The 12814-nt window shown below is 45.7% G+C and overlaps 1 protein-coding gene and 1 long non-coding RNA gene across 8 annotated transcripts in view; one reads left to right on the forward strand and one right to left on the reverse strand.

Moving 5' to 3' along the window:
- Positions 1–12814, reverse strand: part of BTBD9 (BTB domain containing 9) — a 289544-nt gene that overhangs the window by 275672 nt on the left and 1058 nt on the right. For 3 of the 7 annotated variants that reach the window (XM_006018580.3, XM_025197812.1, XM_025197816.1), the window contains exons 1-2: positions 10959–12808; positions 10209–10376 (exon numbers count right to left, since the gene is read on the reverse strand). In XM_006018580.3, the coding sequence (XP_006018642.1) occupies positions 10209–10290 (82 nt within the window). In that variant the 5' untranslated portion in view covers positions 10291–10376; positions 10959–12808. Of the gene's footprint in view, positions 1–3568; positions 3611–10208; positions 10377–10958; positions 12809–12814 lie in introns of those variants that run through there. The other 4 variants (XM_025197814.1, XM_025197815.1, XM_025197817.1 and 1 more) reach the window with 3 other exon arrangements.
- LOC112549416 lies at positions 179–7002 on the forward strand. The gene is made up of 3 exons (XR_003092814.1): positions 179–327; positions 3776–3943; positions 5285–7002. It is a non-coding gene; the product is annotated as an uncharacterized LOC112549416 (long non-coding RNA).

A 12814-nucleotide genomic window follows, 5' to 3' on the forward strand; every position in this document is an offset into this window, starting at 1 on the left:
GGGAGGAGCAAGGAAGAAAGGAGGTGGAGCAGAAGGGGGAGGGAGACTGGAACCCATAGCTAGTCTGCTCCCTCCCTCCCAGTCCACCAGCAGCTGCAGCAGGCTGGGAAATCTCCCATGCTGTCTGGTAGATCTTGCTGCCACCACCTCCCTCCATGGTCAAAGGCCCTGCAGAGTGGCTCCCAGCAGCAGCTGTGTCCAAGCAGGTCTCTTCGGGGCAACTGTCTCCCCACACTGCTCCACACAAGCAGCTGTGGCCCCTCCCCTGAAGCAGGGCAGGGTAGGACAAGCCCTGGGCAGGGCTCCACACCCCCCAGCCAGGACTAGGTATGTGTTATCACCAGTTAACTATTTAAACAGATACATTTTTAAACAATAATTACATCCCTATTTTAAAGTTCTTTTTCCTCTTTGATACTCATGTGTCATTGTACACTGAACATAAGGAAGTGACCACAAGAGTGACACAGGTCATTCCTTGCATCACCTGCAATAAAAAATAATGCGCTGTGAGATACCTTTTGTGGGAGTGCGTTAGTACTTTCTGGTCCACACAAACAAAAAAGTAAAAAAGTAGTTTTAGAAATTTAAAAATACTTCTGTGCTGAGTGCTACCTTCAACCTTGTTTGCAGAGGTATTCAGTGCAAAGCTTCAGCCGTTGATTACCATCCTCCTCCCTGCTAACAATGCAGTTCAGCTGTTTGGGTTAGTGCAGGTTTTATGTTTAATGAGTATTTTCAGGCACTTTTTGTGCTGTAGTAAAAAGTTGTGTGTGAAAGTTCATTTTGCACACATGCAACATATTTATTTTCTTGGTGGAATATTCATGAACTATGCAAGCTCTTGCTACACTTTTTCCATGCATACACTTAGAAGCATACACGCTAAGAAACACAACGGAGTTTAAATATTTGCATTTTCAGTGGCACTTTAAGGCTCTAACTAGAGATCAGAGCCTCACTGTGCTAGATATTGCACAACCACAAAGAACATGAATCTAAATAAATTCTAGGCAGGCTGCCCATTTCCCCCTCTCCCTCACACTTCCAATCACCCACAGGTAGCCCAGTGAGCTGGACACAGCAGTCAGCGGCTGGATTCAGCTTGCAGGCTGTATGTTTAACACTTCTGGCTTAGAGTGTTGTTGCAGCCATGATGGTCCAGGAAGTGTACAAGAGGTGAGGGTTTTTAACGATATCTTGTATAGGACCAACTGTATAGTTGAGAGAGAAGTTACCTAGCACTTTAACACAACCCATCCTTCCTGAGGTCTTGGTGAAAAGTAGACACCACTTGAGTTAAATAGCAGACAGAACACAAGCACATGCATTACTCCATGTGTAAGTGAAAACAAAGAATCCTTTTAAAAGAATGGACTTGGTCCAATAAAAGACAACACAAAAAAAACCGCTTGCCTCTTCAGTGTATGTTTTTGGCCACTGAGTAAGACCAAGAAACACTACCAATGGGAGACATGTTTCCATGTTGACAGTACTACAACTCCAAAAATGAAGTGGGAGAGATGATGAAGTAAGTGAAGCTAGTTGGTAAACACAGGGAGAAATGTGTGGCAGGGTTAAGAAACATATCCTTGATCTTCATTTAGTGTTCATACTATTTCAATTGCTGCTTGGGATTTCTACAGCAGTGTTCCTTCATAACTTTTTTTTTTTAATTTGAAGAGACCCAGACAACACTGAGCCCACTTCTAAAATGCAGAATCAAAATGATCTGTGTGCTTCTCACTTCTAAGCTCAATTACCGCAACGGCTTCAAGTTATCCCTGAGCACTTCCTATTTAAGAAAGAAAAATGCTGCTTTCCAAGTAGAGCAATAGGCTATGAGCACATTACATTGGCCTTTGCTAAATATTTATTTCTGAGGGCCTGGGAAGGAAATGTGTTTACACTGCTACAACTTGCATTGGTTTTACATGCTGAAGTAAGCTGCACAGGGCACTGGAAGGGTGCATGCAAGTACTCAATTCAAATGGCTGAAGTGCAGCTGTTTTGTGGAATCCAGTGGAACCCCAACTAATCGTGAACTGTGCATGCATTTGTTGCTTCGGGCTGGACCAATACAGACTAGCTGTGCTGCCATCAATCCACAGCCAGGGGGCCCCATGCACTAAAGCCAGGCAGCTCTGCAGGCCCCCCTGGCTGAACCAGGTTGTTTAAGGCAGTGGCTGGGCTGCCCTGACTGGCTGCTTGCCCCAGCTCTGCACTCTCCCTGGTCAGTCATTTAAATGCCCTAGGGCAGTGGTGCCCAACCTTTTTGCCTGGCAGGCCAGATGGGCAGTACCTATTCCCCTTTACAGGCTGAATCCAGTTGGTGATCCTGATCCGGCACCCAGGGTGGACATAGCAGGCACCATCCAGCTTCACGGAGAGGTGCAGGGAATAGGTCAGCCCCAACGTAGCTCCACAGGGGAAAGGAGCTTGACCTAGCCCCACAGGGGGGAAGGCCTGGTGCAAACCCAGCCTCACAATGGGGGCAGCAGGGGAGTGGCCCAGCCCCAGCCCAGCTATGGGGTAGAGGGGGAGCATGGCCTGGGCCTGAGCCAGAAGCAAGAGGGAGGGGGTATGGGAGGAAACATGGGGCTTGGGAATTTGGCAATGAGGGAGGGTGGCTGCCACTCCCCCATTATCAAAACTGTGGACCCATGGGGTACCTGCAGGCGAGATGAGATGGCTCTGTGGGCTGTTTGGTCCATGGACCAGAGGTTTGAACCACTGTCCTAGGAAACTCAGGGGCTGTGTGGAGCGTAGGCAGCTGGGGAATGCCCAGAAGCTGCATGGCCTGGGAGACACTGCTCCCTGGCCATCCATTTAAATGCCCTGGGAGAGTCTGGGCCTGGCTGGGAAGCAACCAGCAGCTGCATGCCCTGGGAGACTTTGCTGCCTGGCCAGCCAGTTAAATGACCAAGGAGAATTTAAGGCTAGTGGGAGCATAGCCAGCCAGGGAGGAGTTTCCTTGGGCAGGCAGTTACCAGGCGTTCCCCAGCCAGCCATGCTCCACCCAGCCCTAGACTTTCCTGGGGCATGTAATCTAAGGTCTGGATCTGGCCCTGCATCTATGGGGTTTAAAGGAAGCCAGGGCCCTGTGCAAGGAACACAGTTGCCTTAGCTCTTGCATCCCTCTGGAGCCCTGTTGCAGATTAGGGCTGTAGAAAGGAGCTGGACCTCCTATAGCCTAGATGCCAATAGGGGGCGGGATTTACTGTGTCTCAGATTGCAACACTACAGCGTAGCCAGTCACAGCCAGTCACAGAGCGTTACTTTAGAAGGGGGCAGGGGGGATGGGCATTTGCAACCACTGCACTACTAATCAATTAGGATTGCGTGCAAGTGTTCATTCAAATGCCTGAACCACTTGATTAGTGCTTCAGCTTCGTCCAGCACAAACTATATTTATTCAGCTTTAGAGCAAGGCATAGCTGTTTACAAATATCATGCTACACCTACAATCTATATCAAATATTTGTCAAAGTAGTTTGACTGTTTCACTAGTAACATCAGAAACTAGATTCCACAACAGTGGACAAACTTCACAAAAAATATAACTTACGGTTTTGTTCTGTTCAATAAGCTTGCTCAACAACTGCATCATCTACAAAACAATCACAAATAGAATTCCGATGAACTGAACTTCCTACAAATCATTTCTTCCCTCTGTATTTCTGTGAGTTTTTTTATTCCAGATAAAGGCCTCTAAAAATAAGGTTAAGTGTTTACTATTCAAATGTATTAATGAAATGTATTTCTCCTTTTCCAGCTATGAAGAATCTGAACCATTTTCCTCTAAGTATGCAGCATTTTCCAACATTTACCCAGAACAAGATATGCTGAACAGAAATATGAAGAAGAAATGCAATGCACAGAAACACTATCATGAGCAGTGACATTATTACTATCCAGCTCTCAAAAAAGAGCAGCAGAAAAGGTCAGCAGTAAGTCAGTTTCTCCCATTTGGGCTCCTTTCATTATCTGAAAAAGAACATTTCTCCTGCTAACAGAATAACTTTTTTAACCAAATCTCAGAAGATAACATAGGGACTTATTTATGGAAACTGCAAAGTTTGTTTTTAAATATAAAAGAAAGTAATAGACTAGTTAGACAACCACAGTCAAAGAACTCTGATTTTTATAAACTTATTGTTCATTAGCAGATAAACAGACTACATCACACTAGAACCTAAAACCAACATAAAACTAATCTGATTTTTTAATCATAGAAATGAATGTCCTTCTCTAGAAATGTTTATTTCTCATCTTACCTATCCAATTATAATTACTTTTTGCTGTGTTATAAACAAGTATTAGAGGTGCACCGATACATTGGTCCAATATCAGATGGGCACCGATACAAAGAAAATTGATCGTATCAGAAATTGGCCTGATGTGGCCAATAATTTGGCTGATAAATGCCCGTGCATGCATGCAGCCACAATGCAGCACGTAGGCAGTGAGGAGCACAGGCCGGCAGTTTGGACAGCTGCGTGCAGCTGGTAAGTCTGGTGTGGTGGAAGTGGAGTGGGGAGGGAAGGGGTGTGGTGGGGCAGATCAAGGCCCCCAAGGTGAGGGAGGAGTGGAGCTGGGGCTGAGGCAGGGGCAAGCGCTGCCCAGCCGGGGCAGGACGGGTGTGGGATGGAGCTGCGGCTCATCTGGGGGTTGAGGGGAGGGGCAGCTTCCGTCACTTGTGTGCTGTTTGTCCAGGAGGGCATGGGGGGTGTGCCCCCGGATCTGCGTGGGGCAGGGCAGGCTGGGGCCAGGACTACGCAGGGTTCTTCCCAGCCCGGCCCAGCCCGTCCTGCGCAGATCTGGGGGCACACGCTCCCCCCCACCCTCATGCCCTCCCGGATGAACAGCGGGAGCAGTGGCAGGAGCAGGTGAGTGCCGGACCAGCCTGCTCCTGGACGAGTGGTGCACAGCAGCAGGAACTGTCCCCACTCTCCCTGTGCCCCCATGGACTCCGTCCCGCGCCTACCCCACCCTAGCTGGGCAGCACTTGCCCCAGCTCCTGCCCCGTTCCTCCCTCACTGCAGGGGCTTGATCTGCACCCCCCCCACTTCCCTTCCCTCCCCATCCACCACACCAAACGTACCAGCTACACGCAGCTCTTCAAGTTGCCAGGCCAGTATCAGAAATCAAATCAGTATTGGCCAACATGCCTCCTTAAAAATCAGCTATTGGTATCAGCCCCAAAAATCTCTATCAGTGCATCCCTAACAAGTATTTAAAAAAATCCAATTGTCCTTATTCTCTCACTTTGATTTTTTCCTAGAATGAAGAGTCAAGCTGAAGTAAGTGAAAACTGGGGACCAGAAGTCAGTGAGGGGACAATTTACATGGATTTCAATTTTTTTCAGTAGAAAAATATTTTGCTGTTTTAGAGACTTAAATAACTTAAGAACCACACCACTGAATATATTGTTGCATTCTTTGCACATAAACTTTAATTTACATCACTACAGCCTTTACTACACAGGAAATATATTAAGTTACCCTATAAACCAGACAAAAACTTTAAATTTCTGATTTAAGGCATTTCAGTACAAGGCATTTCAGTACATTTCACTCAAGGCATTTCAGTACAATAAGCCAACATCTCATGAAATCAGAAAGTAGTGAAATTGTCTGAATGCAGTTTTACACACACACACACGAAACACTAAATAAACATTTTAAAGCTGACTCTGTCTTAGTGCTGAAGCACATAGATTTTTGAATAATAAAGCATGTAACCTTGGCTAGAAATGAGAAACCATAACAAAAAGTATATTAAATACACTGTAATACTACAATTTCTAAAGCTAAAGTTTTAGTGAAGTTAGTGAACAATTTTAAAATGTAATGTCAAGCTATAAACAGCCAGTATTAAAAATAAATTAACCTTCAAGATTCTGACTCAAATATATAATTGCTGCACTTCTTTTAAAGTCAAATAACTATCCTTAAAGAACTGGGTAGGTCTGCATTAAAATCTTAACTAAGATTTCTATAGGCGTTTTATCAGTTTTAATGGTGACCTTTATTTCAAAACACATAGAAGCAGCAGTGTTATTAAGAACTTATCACAATAATACTATTCTTTTACTCTGCTCTAGTGATAAATCATAATTCTGCTCTTGAAATAAAAGCCAGACAATGCTTCTGGTGGCTCCTTTTTACTCTCTGAAAATAATTTCTTCCTAAATTTGTTTTTCTTCATACTCTTTCAAACTCAGAACAGTCCTTCTTACATTTGCTCCTAATGCCTTCCTAAAGTCATAATCCCACCCAAGAAAGTCAACCAAAATCTACAAACTGATGTACAAGAGAGTGTAATCAAATGTTGAAGGGCACATATGTTAATGGATAAAGACACTGTCTTCTTTTCCATACCCCTGGACATATTAACTAGACCCGTGCAAGTAGGGAAGTATTTGATTTGGATTTGGCCAATTCAAAGGACAGTGATTTGATTTGGAGATTTGGATCACTGTCCCAAATAGATTCGGCTGAATCTGCTTTGGAAGATTTGACGCCGACTCGGAGAGATTTGGTGATTTGGATCAGCCAGGGAGAGGCAGGCACAGTCTGCCTCACACTCTTTGGCTGAAGGAGCAGCAATTGGGGCCTCTGGGCACTTGTGGCAGAGCCCTCCCCATGCACTGTGGGCCAGTTGGGTGCAGCAGGGATTGCTCCCCCCCCGCCTGGAACCCGCATGACACCTGACCTATGGTGCGGGTACAGTGTAGCTTAGCAGGGCGCCACACGCTGCCTGGGACCTGGGGCCACTGGGTCTGAGTGGTGCCAGGCTATGGCTGACACATGGAGCTGTCCCAGCTCCCAGGCAGTGCGCAGCACCCTGCCAAGCCACGCTGCACTCGTGCAATGCGACATCTGCCACAAGGGTGCCAAACGGGGGTCCCCGCTGCCCCCCACTGCCCTGCACTATGTGGTGGGGCTCTGCCACAAGTGCCCAGAGGCCCCAAACGCCACTCCTGCAGCTGGTGAGTGCGGGGCATTTGCTCCACACTCACCAGCTGCAGCTCCAACTTGATTTGGAGCTTTTCATTGGTATCCTAATTCGATTCGGAGATTCGGGCCCCAAAATCGGGCCGAATCTTTTCCGAATCGAATCAGCTACCGAAGACTCACAGATCCCTAATATTAACCCAAATCCAAGATGAATTTAAGATGTCCCCACAATAATTAGATTCTATACATTAAATATGTATACGCTTGTTATAATTTTCCATGTATAGAATCTAATTATTGGAGAACTGTCTTAAATTCATCCCACCATTGCTGCAGGCAGTGAAGGGAGACAGGTGATGGGGGGTATGGGGAGGCAGTAAAGGAGCAGGCAGTGTGCAAGGTAGTGGGGGGACAGGCAGTGGGGGATGCATACAGTAGGGCAGGCAGCGGGGGACGCCGTGAGGAGAGCAGTGGTGTACAGGTGGTTGGGGGACAGGCAGCGTGGAGGCAGCAGCGGAGTTGGGGGGAAGGAAGCTTGCTCCCCGATGCCTGTCCACCCCACACATCCCCTTAAAGCAAAGCCCACCCCACAGCCTCAGGCCCCCGGCCCCCTTCCCCCTCAAAGCCTCTACCCCTCCTCCTCTTACCCTTGCCCAGTGACAGCAGGATCTGTCCCTGCTGCAACCTGAGACACAGAGCATGGCCCCAGCATGGCCCTGCAGCAGCCTCATGGAGCCAGCACCACTGGTACGGGGCAAGCTTGGGGCCATGCTCCGTACCGCAGGCTGCAGCAAGGATGGTGCTCGACAAGGGTAAGCAGGTTGGGCAGGGTGGAGATGGGACAGGGTGGAGACCTGAGACTGTGGAGGTGAAGGCAAGGGGTGCATAAGTGGCAGCGAGGGGGAGAGGTGCAGGAAGCAACTCTTCCCCCCTCCCCCCCGATGTTAAATGGGGAAAAAACCTCATCTTGGAGTCAAATAAAATGTTGTAGAGAGAGATAACAAACAACTGATTACTTAAAATATAAAATGACTTTGTTTAACACAGTGTCAGCAAGCTGTCAGTTCTTAGAACCCCCTTAGCTTAATTTTCACAAAATGACTTAGAGAGCTTTGTGGTATTTCATTGCTTTTGAATTTATAAAACTAGTGAAAAATGAGGAAAAAAAATCTTAAGACACATGCAACAGCTAGAGTATCACACCAAGAATTTATAATATTTAAATTTAAGGCAAGAGGAGGAAGAAGAACACTTTCTATTGACACTGTACCAGCTCATAGGCCCTTAAACATGCAACAATGCTATAAATCACACAACTATATACAAAACACTTCCATTGATACTGGCTTTCCAGTAACCTTCCTAATAAGTAGAGAAAGAAGAGACACTGCTAGACTGACATTTTACTAATGAGTATATCGCTAGAATCAAATGCAGTCTGGATGAATATTTTACAGTAAGAAATAAAGTAAGATTAAAAAATGAGTTTTAATCAAAGACCAATGAAAAAAATTAAATTACCCCTTTTCTTACCACACTGCATATATAGCAAAAAAAAAACAAAAAAAAAACTAACTTTAAATGCAACCATTCAAACCCTCAGTAGAATAAAAGTGAAGAGACTTAAATAACTGAAGCTGCACTGGATTCTGTGGGCAATATTATTTGTTGAACCAAGTGCATGGTTAGCACTAATTCCCTTAAATGCAATGTCCTTTTTAAACAAGTAGTAATAAAGTAATCTATACATTATGTAAAACAAAGATGCATGGTACTTTTAAATCTCCTGATTTCTGAGTATCTTAGGATTTAATGCTGGTACATTTAAGTTATTTTTAGTTTACTGTGCTGCCTCATGTTCAACACACCTTGATGTGGAAGGATGGGGAAACAGAAGCAAAAATAAAACACGCATTAACTCACTACTGTCTCTGCTATTTTCAAGATGCAAATCCACATAAGCATAACTAAAAACCATAAAATATAGCCCCATAAGTGCTCTGACGTTGGGATTTAGGAGATGCTTTTGGGGTGTTCGTGTGCAAAAAAAATAAAATAAATAAATCACTGTTGCAGTGCTCCTTTGAGGGCAGAAACGGCCCAGAGAGGGCCCTTAGGAACCAGGCATAAACCCCATAGGTGCAGGTTGCCGTGGCAGCAGGCTAATGAGGAAATTAGCCTGGACCTACAACCGGTCAGCTGACTGGAAGGAGGCAGGGCCCTGGGCCCATATAAGCCCCAGATCTGGGACTGAAGTCAGTTAGGGCCCTAGCAGCTGCCAGGAGTGGAGTTTGTGCAGAAAAGCTCCACCAAGATACCTGGGTGCCTGTGCTGCTGCTGGTGAGACTAATGAGGTTTAGGAGCTCCTGAAGTATCCAGGGCTAAGAGGAACACATTGTTGAGGGAGAAATTGGCTCTCTTAAAGGGACAGAGTGTGACTTCCTCTGTTATGATTGCTATTATGTTATAGCCCATGGGCTCATATTTATGTTGTTGCTTTTAATCCAATGGGACTGGGCTGAGGCTATTGGGGAGGAGGCGGCCTCATTGGGGCACACTACTGCGCAGAGCCCCAGCACCAGAAAGCACAGTGACGGGGGATGAGGAGACCCCAGTGCCAGAGGGTGCAGTTACTGAGGCTAAGGATCCAGTGGCAACAAGAGGCAGAACTAAACTGAGGCCGTATCACTAGAGACGTCTACATACCATCTGTGAGGCATGGGGCATGGCAAAGGGGCAGTTTCGAAGCCACGCATCTAGCTCATAAGGCTTGGGGTGTCCTGCAAGGCACTTACTTACAATGGAATCCTGCAAGGGGTCTAAGAACCGACGCGGTTTAGTGGGATCCACCAGGACTGTGACTGCATATCAACTTGAGGGCAGCCTCCCTATCTACTATCTATTATCTTAACCATCGACGTGGCAGGTGAGAATAGACAGTGCCCGTAGGGCAAGACTGGCATGATCACGGGGCCCTAGGGGCATCATGGCTGTCCCTAGGTACCCCACCCCATGACAATCACTTAATTACTGTATTTTTTTTAAATGTCTTACAAACTAGTCCTTACAAGATCAGAGTATTACAACTTAGAAAATGATATTCACACATTTATGTACAAAATGATTACTGTACTTTATGAGAGGTTTTCCATCCAATATACTTAACAAAAAGTGGGTAAAAACTGATACCTGTTTGACAAAAGGGGTAACCTCAGGTCTTGAAAAAACGTCAGTTATCCACTCACCAGTAAAGCTGTGTGGAGATTTACAGTGGATGTAGCCTGTAGATAGATGAGTAACTTCCTGAAATTTAGGGTTCTTTGCCATTCTGAACAACAGAAAGACTGATTGGGAAGCCCAAGGAAATCCTATTCAGCAACATCCAGCCGCATAGTAAGAACTGTAACATGTTCCTGAAACAGTGCATGAGATATATACCATCATACATAAGGGATACATGACCCATAGCTAACCTGCTTCATAAACTAGCTGACAGTTTATAAATATTTTTTAAGAACTGTAAGTCCTTTTCTGTATAGTGAAAGAAAAGAATGACACTATTCTTTACAACCATGATGCAATTTTTCACTTTTTATTTTTAAAGGCACTTAGAAATGATGACACATCTATCTCATTTTCGCATTATAGGACAACATACATTTTACTAAGGCTGACATTCATACACCAGGCAAGAAACATTAGCTTGTTAGAGTTAACGCACTGCAGACCCTGGCTAATACAGATTCAATAGGAAGAGCATAATTTCAAAAACGAGGATGAAGGGGCAGCAACTGGTGCTGCAGGAGTAGCTGTACTCTTCTGCTCCCAGCCTTCCCCCAGCACCCAGGGAGGGCATACCACGCCATGGGAACAGCAGCCAGGGACTTTTCTTTTTAAGTTCCCAAATCAGGTAAGAATTTCCTCCCTCACTCTTCAATGCCCCTTCCTTTCCCTTCCATGATCAGCAGCACCTCCCCATATGTCTCACTCCATACCTTCCCCTCTCTGCTTACACCTCTGAGCACAGGAAGGAGAGAATGCCTTGTCACTGCCGCTGTCCCAGCAGTTCCTGCCCATTCCCCAGATGGAGTGGGGCAGGAGTGGCTCTGGGATTTCCCCTGATTAAAGCTCTGGCTACTTCAAGCTCCTGCTCCAAAGATTTCTTTTTCTGTCCTCCTTCAAGCAACTGTAGATCACTCCCAAGTGCAACCTTTTAAAACAAACAAACAAACTGAGCAAAGAGCAATTACCAGCAAACAAACTCTGAGCAGAGAGAGATCCTGGCACCTCATGCTTAACTACAGAACCTTCATTGGCCATTTCATGTCAACAGGTCCAAGTGATCATTTTACCAAACGTACTTTATTCTTCCTAGTGACTAGTATACCAACTGTTACACAGATGGCATCCAAAGTCATTTGTTTGTTGAGAAAGAGAGACCAAAGTAGGGCTTAGTTAAAGTGGACATACTGGCAAGTTGTTTTGTTTTTCTTTTCTTGACTCTTTTGTTTTGAGAAGGATGTTTTTAAAGAGTCCTGGTGGATGACAAATCAACCTGACCTCATTCCTGAAAACTTGACACAGGTATGACAATGAGAACCTTCCAGTTAGTACACAACTGAGATCATTCAGACCCATTTTTCCCTTACATATCATATCTGCAAGCTTATTTTTTTTAAGTTTTATTCAGAAGCTATTTGCAAATATTCATATACAATAACTGGTTAAAAAAAGTGCCAGACAGAGAACAGACCCAACTGAAATCATGGACCCTTTTTATTGTGAAGGTCTTCAAGCACCTATGGGCACCGACAGACATAATACTCAAACTTGTTTTAGATGTGGTTTAAACCTGAAGTGAATGGACAAACAAGTCTGTTAAAACAGTTGAAAACTACCTGGAATGGAAAATCAAGTACTATTTTGAACGGGCTCACTGTGAACCGGTGTAACATTTGGACACCACACATCCTATGACACAAGTCTGGTAAATCCTCCAGGTAATCCCCCTGCTGCAGCTGCTCCCTTGCACTGCTTGTTCAATAAAAGCAGTCTTCCCAACAACTAGCTGTGCCCTCACTTCCTACTCCGTGGAAGCCTCTCATCATGCCTCCTCAGGCCCTGGGAATCCAAGAACTCAGGACAAAGCACCCCTCAGATCAGGCAAGCAAGCTACAGACTTTGATCAATTACAGGCTACTGACATTTACTGAACTAATGTTTAGGAGAGAATGAACAGCAGAGAACTGGGGGGAAAAGACCCAGGCCCAGGTCATCCATCCTTTAAGACAAAGGAAGTCTGGGTGCAAGCACTCCCCTACTACACCCCCAACTGCAAGGCATGCTAGGCAGGGTGCTCACTCCCATTCCCTGGTGTCAGAGCCACAGTATTTACCACACAACTGCCAACAGGTTCCCAATCAGTGACACTTTGGAATGGTGCAATTGTTGTGTGTCTGCATCCTACATACATATTTGGAGTAGAGCCCCCATTAAGTCTTTCAATACAGATGTTTAGCAGGCCTGCCTGAACATATACACGCCTTTTTTAAGTAATGTAAACCAGGGCTGTCTAACTTCAAGGTGGCTGGAGCCACAGGATGTGCCTGTGGGCATCTGCCAGGGCCACACACACCACGCAGGCCACATCCTATGAGATCTCCCACCACAACGTGGGCTGTGCTGCCTGGCCTCCCTGCAGGTGGTGCTGATAGCACACAGACCCCTGGGCCCTCACCTGCCACACAGCGAAAGTGCACACGTACTCAGCATCCACTCTGTCAGACACTGGGCAAGGCCGACCTATGGTCTGACCCAGTAAGCCGCAGTTCTTACATTGTACGCCATTCAG

The sequence above is a fragment of the Alligator sinensis genome, unplaced genomic scaffold, assembly GCF_000455745.1.
Source record: "Alligator sinensis unplaced genomic scaffold, ASM45574v1 scaffold198_1, whole genome shotgun sequence".
Classification (NCBI taxonomy): domain Eukaryota; kingdom Metazoa; phylum Chordata; order Crocodylia; family Alligatoridae; genus Alligator; species Alligator sinensis.